General features: G+C 49.3%; 1 protein-coding gene across 1 annotated transcript in view; it reads right to left on the bottom strand.

Moving 5' to 3' along the window:
* Positions 1–1,330: 1,330 nt before the first annotated feature.
* Positions 1,331–21,138, bottom strand: part of LOC129701980 (dedicator of cytokinesis protein 11-like) — a 221,125-nt gene continuing 201,317 nt past the window's right edge. The window contains 1 exon segment of the mRNA XM_055643437.1: positions 1,331–1,941. Within this exon segment, the coding sequence (XP_055499412.1) occupies positions 1,831–1,941 (111 nt within the window). The 3' untranslated portion in view covers positions 1,331–1,830.

Below are 21,138 nucleotides of genomic sequence, written 5' to 3'. Positions count from 1 at the left end.
GTGCGGGTTTGTAGGTCAAAATTAGCCTCTGTAAGTCGCCCCTAGTGTGTAGGGAGTGAATGAGAAAATGAGATAACATAGATCTAGTGTGAGTGGATGATCAATGGTCTGCTTGGGTCGAAGGGCCTGTTTCCTTGCTGTAACTCTAAACTAAATTATGCTAAATTAAAATCATGGAGGATTAACACAAAAAGCTGTAGTAACTCAGTGGGTCAGACATCATCTCTGGATGAAAGGAATAGGTGACGTTTCAGGTCATAGAAACATAGAAAATAGGTGCAGGAGTAGGCCATTCGGCCCTTCGAGCCAGCACCGCCATTCAATGTGATCATGGCTGATCATCCACAATCAGTACCCCGTTCCTACCTTCTCCCCATATCCCCTGACTCCGCTATCATTAAGAGCCCTATCTAGCTCTCTTTTGAAAGCATCCAGAGAACCGGCCTCCACCGCCCTCTGAGGCAGAGAATTCCACAGACTCACAACTCTCTGTGTGAAGAAGTGTTTCCTCGTCTCCATTCTAAATGACTGACCCCTTATTCTTAAACAGTTTTTGGATGGCTGATCATCCAAAATCAGTGCCCTGTTCCTGCTTTCTCCCCATATCCCTTGATTCCATTAACCGCAAGAGCTAAATCTAACTCCCTCTTGAAAACATCGAGACCCTTCGAGTCATCAAGAAGGGTCGAGACCCATCTTCAGAGGAAAGAGAAACGAGAGATATAGAAGAAATGAATGAAAGATATGCAGAAAAGTAATGATGGTAAAGGGAGCAGGCCATTGTTAACTGTGAGCTAGGTGAAAATGAGTTTCAGACAATGAGACTCAACAAGATGACTGTGAACCTTGTACAGCAACTTGGATGGGGGGGGGGGGAGACGGAGAGAGAGGGGATGCAAGGGTTACTTGGAATTAGAGAAATCAATATTCCATCTGATGTTTCACATCATTATATGGATAAGGGGGAAATCCTTTAAAACCGAGATGAGAAGAACTTTTGTCACACAGAGAGTGGTGAATCTCTGGAACTCTCTGCCACAGAGGGTAGTTGAGGCCAGTTCATTGGCTATATTTAAGAAGGAGTTAGATGTGGCCCTTGTGGCTAAGGGGATCTGGGGGTATGGAGAGAAGGCAGGTACGGGATACTGAGTTGGATGATCAGCCATGATCATATTGAATGGCGGTGCAGGCTCGAAGGGCCGAATGGCCTACTCCTGCACCTAATTTCTATGTTTCGATGTTTCTATTAGTGTAATAAACCGAGGAGGCTCGTGCTGGGGCTTTTTGATTCAATGGGTCCGATTCATTTTGTCCCTACACGCAAAAACAAATCGACTCCACACAAAATATATAAAACAATGAATATATTGAAGGTATTTTTACACACAATTGCTTGTTATGTGTAGTTACAAATTACACACACAGCAGTCTGAGATGAGAATGGGACATTTGGATGAGATACTGGTTCTGTTTTATACTGTACACCTGGGCAAGGTGTGGCTACTGTCTAACAAGGTTTCACCGGTCTGTTTGTGGGTCAATAACAGGTTGCAAAAGCATGGTGCTGAGGATGTTGGGTTGATCAGGCTGGAGTGCAGGGCATTGCGCTGTCGGGCAAGGCTGGAGCCATGTGTGGAGAGTAGAGTCTCCGTCCCGTGTCTGCATTGTCACTGGGCTCTTTGACTGATCAGGGCACTGGATGCCCGTGACAGTAGATATCCAATGGCTTGCCCGGCGATGTCCCTCGCCCCAATCCAACGCTGACCCCCAGTAACCAATCCCGATCCGGCCGTGAGCAGCAGGGGCAGGGTTGTCTCCGATCTGTGGGCGTCAGGGAGCGGACGAGAAGGTAGACGTGCCACGGTACGTTCCGCTGATGGCGCTGAACACGTGCAGCGAGTTCCTCAGCTGCGATTTCACCAGCTCATCTTCTGCCAACATCTTGAGGGGCGGGGGGGGGGGGGGGGGGGGGGGGGGGGGAGGAAAAAAAGTCACAGTTACATTGGAAGCTCTAGAGATGCTGAAACACAACGTTTTATCATGCGACACGTGGCGAGGGGGGGGGGGGACGTGAGCTGTTGGGGGGGGGGGGGGGGGGGAAGCACCATGGGAGATTTACCGCTGTCCCACCCCGGTCATTCCTTCTTCTCACTGTTCCCGTCCGGCAGAAGGTACAGAAGCTTGAAAGCGCGCACCACCAGACTCAGGAACAGTATCTTCCCCTCTGTTATCCGGCTTCTGAATGGTCCTTCCATAAGCTGGGGTACTGTCTGATTCACCTCTACCCCGTTGTGGACATTGGACTTTGTCTGTGGAACTGATGCACTACAATGCTGAGAACTAGATCCTGCACTCTGTATCTTCCCCTTTGCTCCACATATTGTCCCTGTTAGGCCTGATTGTATCTACGCCTGTTACTAGAAACATAGAAACATAGAAATTAGGTGCAGGAGTAGGCCATTCGGCCCTTCAAGCCTGCACCGCCATTCAATATGATCATGGCTGATCATCCAACTCAGTATCCCATACCTGCCTTCTCTCCATACCCCCTGATCCCCTTAGCCACTTTTACAACACTCTTACCCCTTATACAATAAGAAACCCTTTCCCTTTACCTCCAACCTCCACCATCCCATTCGACACCCCACCCCCCTTATTCAGTTTAAAGCCACCCGTGTAGCAGTGGCAAACCTGCCTGCCAGAATGCTGGTCCCACACCTGTTAAGATGCAATCCGTCCCTTTTGTACAGTTCCCCATTACCCCAAAACAGATCCCAGTGATCTAAGAATCTAAATCCCTGCCCCGTGCACCAGTTCCTCAGCCACACGTTCAGGTCCCGTATCTCCCTGTTCCTGCTCTCGCCAGCACGGGGAACTGGAAGCAAACCGGAGATAACAACCCTGGAGGTCCTGCTTTTCAACATTTTACTATCTGATATGTTGGGATAGCGTGTAAAATAAAGCCTAGCATTGTACCTCAGCCCCCAGACAATAATACACCTCAACCTCCATTGTGAAACACAAAAGTGTTGGAGTAACAATGGGTCAGGCAGCATCACTGGAGTAACAATGGGTAACAATGGGTCAGGCAGCATCACTGGAGTAACAATGGGTCAGGCAGCATCACTGGAGTAACAATGGGCTCTGGAGTAACAATGGGTCAGACAGCATCTCTGGAGTAACAATGGGTCAGGCAGCATCTCTGGAGGACATGGTGAACCACAGTTTTGGGTTGGGACCCTTCTTCAGAAGCTCTTTGTGTTGGTGGGGTTAAGTTACCAAAGGCGACTGTGGAAGACGTCAATGGAGAATTTTCAGGCAGAGATAGATAGATTCTTGATTAGTGCAGGTGTCAGGAGTCATGGGGAGAAGGCCTGAGAATGGGGTTAGGATGGAGAGATAGATCAGCCATCATTGAATGGTGCAGCAGACTTGATGGGCCGAATGGCCTAATTGTGCTCCTTTCACTTTTGGATTGATGAAGTTGGTCCGAGTTTTGACTGGCCACGGCTGCACTGAGTGAGAGGGGGGGGGGGAGGGTGGAGGGTGAGGGGTGGTCCCTCTCTCTGGGGGCTCTGACCATCTGATGGTCAGGGAATGGGCCCCCTCGCTACTCCCGCCCCCTGCTGGGCAGTGGCTGGAAGCTGCCGGACATCCCCTCCATTCCCCAGATATGTCCTGTATCAGGATCGAGATGCTGAGAGGGGGGGGATCAGGAGTTGGGGGAGGGGGGGATGGGGTAGTAGGGAGCGGCCAGACCCACGGGGACATCACACACACACACACACACGTTGTGGGGAGCAGTAACAGCAGCTCCACGTTCCAGCCTGCCGGGGCTGGGGATTTACAAGACGACACGTTGCGAACCGCCCTCCCCCCCCCCCCCACCCCCCCCCCCCCCCCCGCACACAAACAATGGATGCAGAGATGCAGGCATGCGTTTACCCATTCAAGTCTTCAGCACTTCACAATAAGTTAGCGTGTTTGAAATAAAGGAGAGATCAGAAGGTTACTAACTTCCACAACATTGCAAACAGCGCGGCAGTGAAATGGCACAGGATCTGAAGCGCGCGGACAGATCGGGGATTGTTCAGTGGACATGTGTGGTGGCGGAGACACACGGCCAGCAGCATCATCACGGGCCGAGTGGCCACTCCCTCTTCCCCCCCTCTCCCATCAGGCAAGAGGTACAGAAGTGTGAAAACGCACACCTCCAGACTATAGACAATAGGTGCAGGAGGAGGCCATTCAGCCCTTCGAACCAGCACCGCCATTCAATGTGATCATGGCTGATAATCCCCAATCAGTACCCCGTTCCTGCCTTCTCCCCATATCCCCTGACTCCACTATTTTTAAGAGCCCTATCTAGTTCTCTCTTGAAAGCATCCCGAGAACCTGCCTCCACCTCCCTCTGAGGCAGAGAATTCCACAGACTCGTAACTCTCTGTGAGAAAAAGTGTTTCCTCGTCTCCGTTCTAAATGGCTTACCCCTTATTCTTAAACTGTGGCCCCTGCTTCTGGACTCCCCCAACATCGGGAACATGTTTCTTGCCTCTAGCGTGTCCAAACCCTTGATAATCTTATATGATTCAGGGACAGTTCCTTCCCAGCTGTTATCAGGCAACTGAACCATCCTCTCACCAACCAGAGAGTGGTCCTGACCTCCCATCTACCTCATTGTAGACTGTTGAACTATCTTTGACTTTACCTTGCGATAAACAGTGTACCTTTTATCCATTACAGTATGTGTACGCTGCGGACTGTTTGAGTCTAATCTTGTGTACTCATTTATTTAACTGCAACGAACGCTTCCACGGCAGCTTGGTGGGGTGGGAGGTTGCAATCTACACGTGGTCCACCCCGTCTTGACTAATGCAATCAACCCAAGGTACACAACCAAGATCAAATAGAACAAGTTGTGAATCTCTTGAACTGAGTGATGAATCTCTGGAACTCTCTGCCACAGAAGGTACTTGAGGCCAGTTCATTGGCTATATTTAAGAGGGAGTTAGATGTGGCCCTTGTAGCTAAGGGGATCAGGGGGTATGGAGAGAAGGCAGGTACGGGATACTGAGTTGGATGATCAGCCATGATCATATTGAATGGCGGTGCAGGCTCGAAGGGCCGAATGGCCTGCTCCTGCACCTAATTTCTATGTTTTTATGTTTCTAAGTTGTCCTTCAACTTTAGGCCATACGCAAGAAGAAGAAGAGAGTACATTGGCACAATAATAAACTGAACTAAACTAACTGAAGATAGACACAAAAAGCTGGAGTAACTCAGCGGGACAGGCAGCGTCTCTGGAGAGAAGGAATGGGTGACGTTTTGGGTCGAGACCCTTCTTCAGACTCTCGACCTGCAGTGTCACCCATTCCTTCGCTCCAGAGATGCCGCCGGTCCCGGTGAGTTACTCCAGCATTTTGTGTCTATCTTCGGTTTAACCCACATCTGTTCCTTCTCACACGTTTAACCCACAAAACTGCACGTCTTTGGAGCGTGGGAGGAAACCGAAGATCTCGGAGAAAACCCACGCAGGTCACGGGGAGAACGTACAAACTCCGTACAGAGACAGCGCCCGTGGTTGGGATGGATCCCGGGTCTCCGGCGCTGTAAGGCAGCAACACTACCCGCTGCGCCACTGTGACCGCCCCAGGACAGCACAGAACACGGAGCGGGTCATGCAGCATCTGTGCAAAGACAAGAAGAATTCACAACAACCTGAAGATGATAAACCCTGTTTCTCAGTGAATTTGCTGAATATTCCCAGGAAATTCTCCCTCGAGACCTACAGCATCTGCAGATATTTGTTTCCTGATTTTCACAAACAATCCGAATTCCTTAATTTGTTTCGGATCAGGATTTCAGACAGCGCCCGTGATCCCAAGGGGTAAGAGCGTTGTAAAAACAAGCCTGAAGGCTTTGTGTCTCAATGCAAGGAGTATTCGTAATAAGGTGGATAAGTTGAATGTGCAGATAGCTATTAATGACTATGATATAGTTGGGATCACGGAGACATGGCTCCAGGGTGACCAAGGCTGGGAGCTGAACATCCAGGGATATTCAATATTCAGGAGGGATAGAGAGAAAGGAAAAGGAGGTGGGGGGTAGTGTTGCTGGTTAGAGAGGAGATTAACGCAATGGAAAGTAAGGACATTAGTTTGGAGGATGTGGAATCGGTATGGGTAGAGCTGCGAAACAATAAGGGGCAGAAAACGCTGGTGGGTGTTGTGTACAGGCCACCTAACAGTGGTAGTGAAGTTGGAGATGGTATCAAACAGGAAATTAGAAATGCATGCGACAAAGGCAAAGCAGTTATAATGGGTGACTTCAATCTACATATAGATTGGGTGAATCAAACTGGCAAGGGTGCTGAGGAAGAGGATTTCTTGGAATGTATGCGGGATAGTTATCTAAATCAACATGTAGAGGAACCAACGAGAGAGCTGGCTATTTTAGACTTGGTATTGAGTAATGAGGAAGGGTTAGTTAGTAGTCTTGTTGTGCGTGGCCCCTTGGGCAAGAGTGACCATAATATGGTTGAGTTCTTCATTAGGATAGAGAGTGACATTGTTAATTCAGAAACAATGGTTTTGAACTTAAAGAAAGGTAACTTTGAGGGTATGAGACGTGAATTGGTCAAGATTGACTGGCAATTAATTCTAAAAGGGTTGACGGTGGATATGCAATGGAAGGCATTTAAAGACTGCACGGATGAACTACAAAAATTGTTCATCCCAGTTTGGCAAAAGAATAAATCAGGGAAGGTAGTGCATCCATGGATAACAAGGGAAATCAGGGATAGTATCAAAGCAAAGGATGATGCGTACAAACTAGCCAGAAAAAGCAGCATACCGGAGGACTGGGAGAAATTCAGAGACCAGCAGAGGAGGACGAAGGGCTTAATTAGGAAAGGAAAAAAGGATTATGAAAGAAAACTGGCAGGGAACATAAAAACTGACTGCAAAAGTTTTTATAGATATGTGAAAAGAAAGAGATTAGTTAAAACAAATGTAGGTCCCTTGCAGTCAGAAACAGGTGAGTTGATCATGGGGAACAAGGATATGGCGGACCAATTGAATAACTACTTTGGTTCCGTCTTCACTAAGGAAGACATAAATGATCTGCCGGAAATAGCAGGGGCCCGCGGGTCAAAGGAGGTGGAGGAATTGAGTGAAATCCAGGTTAGTCGGGAAGTGGTGTTGGGTAAATTGAATGGATTAAAGGCCGATAAATCCCCAGGGCCAGATAGGCTGCATCCCAGAGTACTTAAGGAAGTAGCTCCAGAAATAGTGGATGCATTAGTAATAATCTTTCAAAACTCTTTAGATTCTGGAGTAGTTCCAGAGGATTGCCGTGTAGCAAACGTAACCCCACTTTTTAAGAAGGGAGGGAGAGAGAAAACGGGGAATTACAGACCAGTTAGCCTAACATCGGTAGTGGGGAACTGCTAGAGTCAGTTATTAAAGATGGGATAGCACATTTGGAAAAGTGGTGAAATCATTGGACAAAGTCAGCATGGATTTACGAAAGGTAAATCATGTCTGACGAATCTTATAGAATTTTTCGAGGATGTAACTAGTAGCGTGGATAGGGGAGAACCAGTGGATGTGGTGTATCTGAACTTCCAGAAGGCTTTCGACAAGGTCCCACATAAGAGATTAGTATACAAACTTAAAGCACATGGCATTGGGGGTTCAGTATTGATGTGGATAGAGAACTGGCTGGCAAACAGGAAGCAAAGAGTAGGAGTAAACGGGTCCTTTTCACAATGGCAGGCAGTGACTAGTGGGGTACCGCAAGGCTCAGTACTGGGACCCCAGCTATTTACAATATATATTAATGATCTGGATGAGGGAATTGAAGGCAATATCTCCAAGTTTGCGGATGACACTAAGCTGGGGGGCAGTGTTAGGTGTGAGGAGGATGCTAGGAGACTGCAAGGTGACTTGGATAGGCTGGGTGAGTGGGCAAATGTTTGGCAGATGCAGTATAATGTGGATAAATGTGAGGTTATCCATTTTGGTGGCAAAAACGGGGGAAGCAGATTTATTATCTAAATGGTGGCCGAGTGGGAAAGGGAGAGATGCAGCTAGACCTGGGTGTCATGGTACACCAGTCATTGAAGGTAGGCATGCAGGTGCAGCAGGCAGTAAAGAAAGCGAATGGTATGTTGGCTTTCATAGCAAGAGGATTTGAGTATAGGAGCAGGGAGGTTCTACTGCAGTTGTACAGGGTCTTGGTGAGACCACACCTGGAGTATTGCGTGCAGTTTTGGTCTCCAAATCTGAGGAAGGACATTATTGCCATAGAGGGAGTGCAGAGAAGGTTCACCAGACTGATTCCTGGGATGTCAGGACTGTCTTATGAAGAAAGACTGGATAGACTTGGTTTATACTCTCTAGAATTTAGGAGATTGAGAGGGGATCTTATAGAAACTTACAAAATTCTTAAGGGGTTGGACAGGCTAGATGCAGGAAGATTGTTCCCGATGTTGGGGAAGTCCAGGACAAGGGGTCACAGCTTAAGGATAAGGGGGAAATCCTTTAAAACCGAGATGAGGAGAACTTTTTTCACACAGAGAGTGGTGAATCTCTGGAACTCTCTGCCACAGAGGGTAGTTGAGGCCAGTTCATTAGCTATATTTAAGAGGGAGTTAGATGTGGCCCTTGTAGCCAAGGGGATCAGAGGGTATGGAGAGAAGGCAGGTACGGGATACTGAGTTGGATGATCAGCCATGATCATATTAAATGGCGGTGCAGGCTCGAAGGGCTGAATGGCCTACTCCTGCACCTAATTTCTATGTTTCTATGTTTCTACACCTGTTAAGATGCAATCCGTCCCTTTTGTACAGTTCCCCCTTACCCCAAAACATATCCCAGTGATCTAAGAATCTAAATACCTGCCCCGTGCACCAGTTCCTCAGCCACACGTTCAGGTCCCGTATCTCCCTGTTCCTGCTCTCGCCAGCACGGGGAACTGGAAGCAAACCGGAGATAACACCCTGGAGGTCCTGCTTTTCAACATTTTTCCGAGCTCTCTAAAGTCACGCTGCAGAATATTCATCCCCTTCTTTCCGACATTGTTCGTGCCGACATGCACTACCACTTCCGGATGTTCACCTTCGCCCTCGAGGATTTTCTGCACTCTGTCCGTGACATCCTGGATCCTGGCACCGGGAAGGCAGCACACCATCCTCGCATCCCGTCTGTTGCCGCAGAAACCCCTGTCCGTACCTCTCACGATGGAGTCTCCCACTACAATGGCCTTGCCTGCCTTAGGCCTTTTTGGTTTTGGCTCAACAGCCCTATTCGCATCATAGGCCAGTCCACCGCTCACGTCTTCTGTCCCAACACCTTCTAAGCGGATGAACCTGTTCACAAGAGGTACATCACCCGGGGACATTGGCATTCCATGCTTCCCTCCCTTTCTCACTGTCTCCCACCTTCTCTCTTCCAGTACCTTAGGTGTAACAATCGTACTGTAGGATTTGTCGAGGAACGACTTCGTTTCTCGTACGAACCGGAGGTCATCCACTTGCCTCTCCAGTTCCCCAACACGGCCCTTCAGGAGCTCTACCTGGATGCACTTCTCGCATTTGTAGCAGCCAGCGGCACCAGCGGTGTCCTTGACCTCCCACATACTGCAAGCATCGCACTGAATCAGCTTGCCTGACATCTCCTTCTTTGGTCTCTCCCTCTCAAGCGTATTGCGTGGTCTCCTCTCCTCAGCCTCCTCGCGGAGACTCTCGAGCCAAAGACTCACACTTTTCTCACAGGGCACTTCCCTCACAAGACCACTCACTCACTGCCGCTCGCTAAGAGCCGTCTTGCTTAAATTGACTGATAAATTGCCTGACTTACCAATTTACAAAGCAAATTCCTCAGTTTTCAACTGTTTTCACCCCTCTGACTCACCCCTCTCCTCCCACTTGGGCTAGAGCCAATCAGTCGTATCTCTTGCTAATCTGCTGCTGCTGCTGTTCCTCCCAAATCTACAGCAGTTCTGAACCTTGTTTGCAGAAAGGCTGCCGAGCTGCCGCTGAACAGCAGCAGGCAGCCAGCAACGGACGTCGGCACCACTATCTCCCATAACGGGAGCGAGTGCCAAACTTCACCCCAAACAGGTGTATGAAAACGGAGCCAACAATCTACAAGACAGTGGGTTGTATTTGTGCTCTGTTCCCTTTTGAATATTAGGGGACAAAAGGAGATTGCGCTCCTGCCGTGACTAAGCCAGGTGGAGCAGCGCAACAGGGGACAACAGCTGCGGCCGGAGTCGGCTCCCGTAATGGGAATAGCTGTGCCCGACATTCGCTCCCGACTCGCTCCCGCAACGGGCCGGGCAGGAGAGGGAGCAAAAAAACAATGTTTCCCTGCACTGGGTCTGTACAGGAGGGGAAGCTGGACAAAGGACTGGCCATAGTGCTGCTAGTGAAGCTGGCTGGGGAAGACAGCGGAATCGCAGGCAGCCGGCAGCAGCAGCCAAAGGCACGTTTATCTCCCGTTATAAGGAGAGTAGTGCCGACCTTTGGTCCCGTGCCGGCCAGAACACCACGGCCGGGCAGGAGACCATTCAAATGGGGCCGTTGACTTTTAACCAGTCAATAACGGCAGCAGACGGGGTGGAACGACGCTCACCCATAGCAACAAATTGGACCTGCAGGTAAGAGCCGTGGTCTTATTTGTATTTCTATGGTGATTGCAGGTGCAGAAACAACGGGCTGCGACAAAGCTGGTGGGCTAGATGGGATCAGCTGTGCCAGATGTCCTCCACACCGGCCATATCCACTCCACGGAAGGAAGGACAAAGCTGGAGAAGGTGGACCGTGGAGCAGCGGGCAGCCAGCAGCAGCCAGCGGCACTTGGATTACCCGTAGTGGGATCAGCTGTGCCCAATGTCGCCCCCGCACCGGCCAGATCCATGCGGCCGGGCGGAAAGGCTAGACACAAAACAATCAAGGTCGTGGACTCAGAGGGGTCCGACTTTGCATAACCGCCGGCGGCCAGCGCCCGAGAGCGCTGGAGCAGGAAGAAGCGGTGTATGGAGCCTTGCTCCAACGTGACAGACTCCGGGAGATGGAGTCGGGTCACTGTGGGCCTATGATAAACCCACAGCAATACCTCTTTGAGGGCTGCACAGTGCTTCTACCTCATTAGAGGGGAGCACTGCGGGTCAGTTCTGGGCTGACCTGGAAGAGGGGTCCGCAGAAGAAAAGACAAGAGTGCAGGGGGTGCAGGAACCCACTACGGCTAACGACAGCACCCCCAAGCACCCACCAGCAGAACTGGTGAAAGCTCGTAGGACCGGTACCCAAAACATGAGTCTTTTAGGCCATGGCCCAGGCCGGCCTTCTTAGAAGATGCGGGACCTCCAACGCCAACCAAACCGCAAATCCAGACCCCAGCGCTACAACAACAGCGAAGAACCTACAAAGGGTAAACCTGCCACTGGTAACATGGAGGCAGGTGGGTCTGATTCCCTACAAACAGTGGGTGGAGATTACACTCTCTTCTGAATGCATGGAGCATGATAAAAACCAATACCTACATCTTAAGCAGTATCCAGGGATATACAATAGAGTTTATACACAAGTACAGCCCTCCAGTTCAGCAAATACTGAACCGAATGTTCGTGCTTTCTGATAAAGGAAATCAAAAGCGCAAGCTGAACTGAAACGGCTTCACATAAAAGGTGTAATTGAGAAAACTCAACACGAACCATTAAAATTCGTGTCCAATATATCTATCAAAAACAAAAAGATGATGGTCATCGCATCATCATAGATCTGACAAAATAGATACCCTTGTTACTGCTTAACAATTAATTCCCAAAGGTCACTTCAATGGCCAGCATCAATTTTAAAAGATGCTTACTATTCAGTGCCTATACGAGGTGACCACAGATGTTACTTAAATTCAACTGGATGGGACAACTAACAGTACAAAGCACTGCCAAATGGGTTATCATCAGCCCAGACTGTTCACAAAAATTTGAAACCAACCCAAACGTTTCTACGGAAACGTATACACATGGTCATGGCATATTTAGATGACATACTCATTATGGGCAAAAACTTTGGAATTGGCTAAACTGCAACAGCCACAAAAAAAAGTTATTTGGGGAACTGTGATTCATTTCATCCAGTTAAATCTAAACTAACGCCCTCCACTACTGTGGACTACCTGGGGTTTCACCATTGACTCAGTTCACATGTCGGTGACTCTGCCTAAAGGGAAAGGCTAGAGATTTAATAAAGGCTTGCAATAACCTCACTGACATCAGCAAACCATCCATCAGATTGGTAGCTAAAGTAATTGGCATAATGACGGCTGCCTTTCCAGCCACACAATTTTGGATCTCTACATTATCAAAACATACAGAGAACAAAATACAAGCACTCTAAATTATGCAGGTCACTTGACAGATCTGTGAAACTACCAATCAGGCTAAAATGGAACTAAAATGGTGGATAGATAACATCTGGCCTTGTTCCTATCCAAGCATTGTCAGTAACCTTTTCCATGGTACTACAAACTGATGCCAGTACACTTGGGTGTGGAGCCACCAATACCAATACCACCGTGGTAACATACATTAACCACAGGGTGGAAACAAATTGACGCATGTGACAATCTGGCTATACAAATTGGCAATGGTGTATCCAGAGAGATATTTGGATATCAACCACTTATCTACCAGGAAGACTAAATTCAGTGGCAGACAACAGGTCCCAGTTATCAACATATGTTACACAGGAACCAGACCCTGGGGCAGCGGCGACAGATGCATTTTTCGCTGCATTGGAGGGGAGGGGAAAATTGTTTATTTACGCATTCCCTCCTTTCCTGCCTCATCAGTCGGGTATTAAGGAAATACAACTAGACTCTGCATCTGGTATTGGTAGTACCCGATTGGCCTACACAACCATGGTTCCCAGTGGTATCAAACATGGAATCAGAGACATGAACATCCCATCTGTTCTGGAATATCTGGCAGGCCTCCACTATGATGAGGGGCTCAGTTACAGTGCCATTAACTGCGCCAGAAGTGCCCTATCGACTTACCTATGGCAGGGGACAGATCATTACACTGTTGGGACTCACCCACTGGTACAAAACCTATGAGGGGAACCAGATACTCCCATATATGGGATGTGAGAATAATCCTGAAGATGCTCAGGAATTGGTCTCCAGCAACAGCTCTGTCCCTACACAGACTGACATTAAAACGGTCATGCTAATGGTATTGGTCACGGCACAGAGGATACAGTCACTGCAAAAACTAGACTGGACAACATGACTTTCTCAACAGAAAATATTACGTTCATATTTATGAGATAGTAAGCAGAACAGAAAAGGGATCAGCAGGCCTCAATATACAATTAGGTCACACCCAACAGATGACCGTCTGTGTATAATAAACATCTGTTGTTATACATGGAGAAAACGAATATCCTAAGAGGCAATGAAAAGGCACATTTTTTATCAGCCACTAGCAACCACACCAAGAGTGACGGTCCAGACCATCTCAAGATGGCTGAAACAGTTGCTAAACACAGGCTGGGGTGGATACTAAAATTTAAAAAATCTCTTTCCACCAGGGCTGCAGCTACATCGGCAGCGATAGAGTTGGATGTACCAATGGACCAAATCCTCAAGGCAGCAGGATGGTCTGGAGGGGAAAACATTCCAATTATTTTGTAATAACCAGTAATGAAACCTGGAACATTTGCAGAAATAATTTAAGTTCTGTAAATTAATTTAACCCATATAAAAGGGGTTATAAACTTGTGTTAAATATTTTATGATTTCAATGTCGAATTCATGTCCAAATTATGTTAACACAATTCCTCCCAACAGTCAAGGCAGACTTGATGCATGGACTCGTTCCACGGCATGAAATCACAGAGCTTTAAAATCTTCACGTAGTCACTCACGTGACTTCGAAGTAAAATAGTAAGATTAAACGAGAACTTACCAGTTTGAAGTTTGATCTGTATTTTATGAGGAGTTACGATGAGGGATTACGTGCCCTCCGCTCCCACCCTTGATCATATACTTAACTGGTACCTCTTCTCTAATCTTACTATGTTTAGTCATTACAGTTATCTGTGATTCCACACCGCTGCTTTGAAGAATGACACGCATGCGTCGTGGCGGGGTCCATCACGTAATCCCTCATCGTAACTCCTCATAAAATACAGATCAAACTTCAAACTGGTAAGTTCTCGTTTAATCTTACTAATTATCATCGTTCCTTACAATGCCGTGTATAACAGTGATCGCCGGGTATCCGACCATCGAGCAGGTAGCACGGGATTACATGGGACCCGTGGCGGGGGGGAAACTTCACCCCGACTTGACCTGTCCATGTTCTCCACCCGATGTTGGAGGAGTCCAGAACCAGGGGCCACAGTTTAAGAATAAGGGGTAAGCCATTTAGAACGGAGACGAGGAAACACTTTTTCTCACAGAGAGTTGTGAGTTTGTGGAATTCTCTGCCTCAGAGGGCGGTGGAGGCCGGTTCTCTGGATGCTTTCAAGAGAGAGCTGGATAGCCGAATGGCCTCCTCCTGCACCTGTTGTCTATTATCCTGACAGTTAGGACAGTCACCACAATGATTACGCCTCAGTTTATTCTAGAAGGGAAGCAGGAATCCCATTGTGTAACGTCAGTCAGACACATCAGTCCCATATTTGTGGCCCCAGGATGGAGTATCCTTGCCAAAGGCCACGCAATGCTGTACACCACTGTTGAATATATAATGTTGGATTCACTGTACTGCATTGTACAGCCCTGGACCAGATTCAGTTCGAAAGCTACCATGACAACTGCATTTAATTCAATAAATATGAATGTTTTCAGTCGGAATCTGAGGGGTAACTTTTTTACACAGGGCTGTATGGAACAAAGTTTGTTTTAAACCAGCATCTGCAGTTCCTTCTTAAACTAACTGTAGATGTGGCAACCCCATCATCGACTCCATCTACACTTCACGCTGCTCACAAAAGCAGCCGACATCATCAAGAGATTTGTACCCCTCAGATTCCTATTAAATCTTTTCCATTTCACCTTAAACCTATGTCCTCGATTCACCTAAGAGACTGTGTGCATCTACCCGATCTATTCCTCTCATGATTTTGTAGGCCTCTATAAGATCTCCCTCATCCTCCTGCGCTCCATGGAATAGAGGCCCAGCCTACTCAACCTCTCCCGATAGCTCACACCCTCTAGTCCTGGCAACATCCTTGCAGCTTAAAAAAACCCATCTGCTCCCAGTTTAAATTAATTTGGTGTCTGGAAAATCACACTAGCATCTTTACACAGGGACCAATGTAAAATAGTTTGGGACTTCTGCCGTGATCATGGAGCCAGCTGTGGAGGTCTCCAGTTCCACCGTGCCTGAGGTCACTTGTGGCTGAACTGCTCCTGTCCATTGTCACCTCCAGCTCTTCACCTCCACCTCCACTGACTCTCAGTCTGATGAAGGGTCTCGACCCGAAACGTCAGCCCAGCCTTTTCCTCCAGAGATGCTGCCTGACCCGCTGGGTTACTCCTGAACTTTGGGGCCATCTCCGATATGTTGGACTGAGTTTAGATGTCCCGTATACAAGCTCCCAACCCGATGCAGACAGACATGGCTGCAAACTCCACCTGCCCGCTCACTGTGAGGGTGAGCTAACAAGACCAAAGCAATGGCAAATGCTGGAAACTTCAGCAAAGTTACCCCCTCTTCTCCCCCCCCCTCCCCCTCTCCCCACCCCCCACCCCCTCCCCCACCCCCTCACCTCCCCCCCACCCCCCCCCCCCTCTTCTCCCCCCCCCCCACCCCCTCTTCTCCCCCCCCCCCCACATCTCCCTCTTCTCCCCCCCCCCTCCCCCTCACCCCCCCCCCCCCCTTCTCCCCCCCCCCATCTTCTCCCCCACCCCCCCTCCCCCACCCCCCTTCTCACCCCCCCCACCCCCTCCCCCCCCTCTCCCCCCATCCCCCCACCCCCCCCCCCCCCACCCCCCTCCCCACCCCCCCCCCCCCCCCCCCACCCCCTCTTCTCCCCCACCCCCTCTTCCTCCCCCACCCCCAACACCCCTCTTCTCCCCCACACCCCCCCCCCACCCCCTCTCTCCCCCACCCCCCCCCCTCTTCTCCCCCCCCCCACCCCCTTCTCCCCCACCCCCCCATCTCCCCCACCCCCCTCTTCTCCCCCACCCCCACACCCTCCACCCCCCCTTCTCCCCCCACCCCCTCTTCTCTCCCACCCCCCCACCCCCCCCACCCCCCCTACTCTCTCACCCTTTCTCTCCCACCCCTCCCCCCTCTCACCCCCATACTCCCGCCCCCCCCCCCACTCCCACCCCCCCCATCCCCCCCCCCCACTCTCCCCCCACCCCTCCCCTCTCCCCCACCCCCCCTCCCTCTATCACCCCCCCCCCTCCCACCCCCCCACTCTCCCCCACCTCTCACCCCCTTGATGCCAAGACCACCTGCCTGTGCCCATGTCGCTCCATTCCCTGCGTATCCCATGTGTCAGAGTTTCATAAGCACCACTATCGTATCTGCCTCCTCCCCAGAGATGCTGCCCGTCCCGCTGAGTTACTCCAGCAGTTTGTGTCTATCTTTGTGTTAAACCCGCATCTGCAGTTCCCTTCTACAGCACTGGGCCCTATTGCACTGTGACCTGACCTCGTGGACATTGTGAATGACCACAAACTAAATGGCCATCGGCCCAGAGTCCAGAGAAGGTCAGAATGATTGTGGTTTGAAGTAGAAATGCCCGCGTGTGATCTGGCATCCATTCTACAAGGCACAGACAGGGTTCCCACCAGTCACACAAAGACTGCCTTGTGCCAGAATGGGAATGAAAGGAACACCTTGGTTACCTGTCCCAACATGTGGAGGTGGATCAAGGCAATAATGCCTGCATCAGGCGGCTCCGTGCCAAACCCAGCCGACAAGCTCCACACTATCCAGCCATCAGGCTCCGTGTCAAACCCAGCCGACAAGCTCCACACTATCCAGCCATCAGGCTCCGTGCCAAACCCAGCCGACAAGCTCCACACTATCCAGCCATCAGGCTCCGTGCCAAACCCAGCCGACAAGCTCCACACTATCCAGCCATCAGGCTCCGTGCCAAACCCAGCCGACAAGCTCCACACTATCACCTTTTACTGTGCTCTCCTGCCTGTTAAACCTGCATTTTTCAGATAGAGTAGTTTGGATCTTAGAGCGTAGAAGTTTCATGTGAGTGGGGCAAAGTGTACAGGAGGTGTGCGGGGCAAGTCCTTTACACAAAGGTGGTGGGTGCCTGGAAAACACACAGGGGTGGAGGTGGTGGAGGAGGAGGAGGCAGATATGATTGTGGTGTTTATGAAACTCTGACACATGGATATGCAGGGAATGGAGGGACATGGACACATACATCGGCTCTGACCTCCCTTCCATCGAGGGGATCTATCGCAGTCGCTGCCTCAAAAAGGCTGGCAGTATCATCAAGGACCCACACCATCCTGGCCACACACTCATCTCCCTGCTACCTTCAGTAGAAGGTACAGGAGCCTGAAGACTGCAACGTCCAGGTTCAGGAATAGCTACTTCCCCACAGCCATCAGGCTATTAAACCTGGCTCGGACAAAACTCTCAACATTAATAGCCCATTATCTGGTATTTGCACTTTATCAGTTTATTTATCCATGTGTGTATATATTTATATACTGGTATATGGACACACTGATCTGTTCTGTAGTCAATGCCTACTGTGTTCTGTTGTGCTGAAGCAAAGCAAGAATTTCATTGTCCTATACAGGGACACATGATGATAAACTCTCTTGAATCTTGAATCTTTAAAATACAAAATGCACTTTCAATAAAAGTGGCCGTGTGCTGGATCGAGGGTTCAGCTTCCACAAGTGATTTAATCTCACTAAACAAATGCAGCATGGTAATCAGTGGCAAATGTGGCAGATGGAGGGAGCTGGATGCAAATCCTCGGGTGCAGACTGTTGTTCGGTGCAAGGGCATGTTCCTGGAGTTGCTACTATGCAAAGAGGTGCTTTGCATCCCGACAATGTTCCATCAACAACTCAGTCAACAGAGAGACGGTTGCATGTTGAAGGATATAGCGGAAGCCAAGTTATTTTGCCCGCTCCACCCTCTACCTGTAATTAATTTAGCAGCAGTTTCCAGCCCAGTTTGGCCATGTCTCCAGAATGCATTCATTAATAATAGTAAATTGTATTTAAGGGCGCCTTTCAAGAGTCTCAAGGACACCTTAAAAAAAATTTAGCAAGTAGAGGAAAAACATGTAAGCGGAATGAAATAAATAGTAGAGACATGACTAGTAAATTGGATAGGCATATGGATGAGAAGGGAATGGAGGGTTATGGTACGAGTGCAGGCAGGTGGGACTAAGGGGAAAAAAATTTGTTCGGCATGGACTTGTAGGGCCGAGATGGCCTGTTTCCGTGCTGTAATTGTTATATGGTTATATGGTTATATAGTACACAAAGTAAAGACAGAATTCAATTCAAAACACAATATGAGGCAATTCAAGCACAGATGAAAACGGAGGGGGACGTGGGGCTAAGGATAGGCAGAGGTGAAGAGATGGGTCTTGAGGCGGGACTGGAAGATGGTGAGGGACACGGAATTGCGGATCAGTTGGGGGAGGGAGTTCCAGAGCCTGGGAGCTTCCCTGGAGATGTCTTAGAACATCAGCTGAGAGACATTCGCATCTTTAAGAAAGAACTGCAGATGCTGATAAAAAAATTGAAGGTAGACAAAAATGCTGGAGGAACTCAGCGGGTGAGGCAGCATCTATGGAGCGAAGGAATAGGTGACGTTTCGGGTCGAGACCCGGAAGGGTCTCGACCCGAAACGTCACCTATTCCTTCACTCCATAGATGCTTCCAGGTCTCGACCTGAAACGTCACCTATTCCTTCGCTCCATAGATGTTTCCGAGTCTCGACCTGAAACGTCACCTATTCCTTCGCTCCATAGATGCTGCCTCACCCGCTGAGTTTCTCCAGCATTTGTGTCAACCTAATGCATCTTTAATGTTGCCAGCTCCGGCCCATGGTTAACATAGAACAGTACAGCACAGAACAGGCCCTTCGGCCCACAACGTCCGTGCTGAACAACGATGCCAAGATGAACTCATCTCTTCAGTCCGCACATGATCCATATCCCACCACATCCCGGTTCCTTGGTACACCGGAGATTAGACACAACAGGCTGGAGTAACTCAGCGAGTCAGGCAGCATCTCTGGAGAAAAGGAGTAGGTGAACTACAGAGACGCTGCCTGTCCCACTTTCACGACTTAACTCAAGATCTTTTTTACACGTGGACATTTTTTCTTATCATTCTAGAAAAAACGCCCCGACCTACTTGATGCCACGAGGAGTACCTACGACTAGCATTACGGCCTGCTACGACCTACCTACGACCTCGTGACGACCATGCTGCGAATGTGAGTCAAGGGCAGAGGTCGTGAATTAGGTTGTGAATGTTAGACAGGCCCTTTACTCCAGCTTTCTGCGTCTGGCTTCGGTTTATACCAAAGATCCTATAGCGAGCAAGATAGGCCACTCGACGAAAAAGACGTAGTGCGGTCATGGGCAGATTCATGGGTCATTTTCGGCCCCATTTCCGTAACTGGCTTCCGTCTCCGCACCAAAGACCCCATAGCGGAGCAAAGATACTAGTGCGGAGACGGAACCCGGTTACGGAAACATCCTCGTAAAAATAAAAGTTATTTGGGAAAAATCTTCTTCTCATTTACAGAATTTTAATTCATTAACACAAACTGTTCTCCCGCAACGTTGATTACACTGCGAGTCGGGTCGGGTCAGGTTACTAAAATGGATGAAAAAAAGGTCCACGTTCCGCTCCTTTGCGTACTACACATCAGCCCATTAAATTTAGTAGGAGTGGCCTATCTTGCTCCGCTAGAGGATCTTCGGTTGAAACCAGCATCTGCAGTTCCTTCCTACACATGCCTGGTACACTGTTGCAAACTCGTTGTATTGTGGATTATTATGTGTTTGTGTGTTGATGGGTTAATGGGTCTGTTGAACTGCAGCCAGTAAGAATTTCATTGGCCTGCTGCCAGCACATAGATAATCCGACATTCGTGATTCTTGAATAGACTTTGCCTCCATCCCCACAGCAGATTAACAGCTGTGTTTGTCTATATAATATGAGCTACCTTGATGCTGCCCTGCCCATACCTGTACATTGTCTGAACACTTGTCTGGATGGAGGCCAAGACAAGGGCAAGGGGTGTTTAGCTTAGTTTAGAGATACAGCGCAGAAACAGGCCCTTCGGCCCACTGAGTCTGCACTGACCAGCGACCCCCGCACACTAACACTACCCTACACACACTAGGGGCAATTTACATTTGAACCAAACCAATTAACCTACAAACCTGTACGTCTTCCCGGGATGGCGGGACTGTCATGTGCTGAGAGAATGCAGCGGCTGGGCTTGTACACTTGTACAGTTTAGAAGGATGAGAGGGGATCTTAATGAAACATATAGGAGTATTAAGGGTTTGGACACGCTAGAGGCAGGAAACATGTTCCCGATGTTGGGGGAGTCCAGAACCAGGGGCCACAGTTTAAGAATAAGGGGTGAGCCATTTAGAACGGAGACGAGGAAACACTTTTTCACCCAGAGAGTTGTGAGTCTGTGGAATTCTCTGCCTCAGAGGGCGGTGGAGGCCGGTTCTCTGGATACTTTCAAGAGAGAGCTAGATAGGGCTCTTAAAGATAGCGGAGTCAGGGGATATGGGGAGAAGGCAGGAACGGGGTACTGATTGGGGATGATCAGCCATGATCACATTGAATGGCGGTACTGGCTCGAAGGGCCGAATGGCCTACTCCTGCACCTATTGTCTATTGTCTTTGGAGTGTGGGAGGAAACCGAAGATTTCGGAGAAAACCCATGCGGTCAGTGGGAGAATGTACAAACTCCGTACAGACAGCGCCCCTCGTCGGGATCAAACCCGGGTCTCTGGCGCTGTGGGGCAGCAACTCCACCATGCCACCTGGCTGGTTGAAGAATCTAACTAACGGTGCAGGAGCAGGTATTAGTTCCAGGTGTAACTGTGGGGAATAGTGAGGCCACATCTAGAATACTGTG

Source organism: Leucoraja erinacea, chromosome 12 (genome assembly GCF_028641065.1).
Source record: "Leucoraja erinacea ecotype New England chromosome 12, Leri_hhj_1, whole genome shotgun sequence".
Lineage (NCBI taxonomy): Eukaryota > Metazoa > Chordata > Chondrichthyes > Rajiformes > Rajidae > Leucoraja > Leucoraja erinaceus.
The sequence above is the reverse complement of the archived record's forward strand: the minus strand, read 5'-3'. Positions and strand labels throughout refer to the sequence as shown.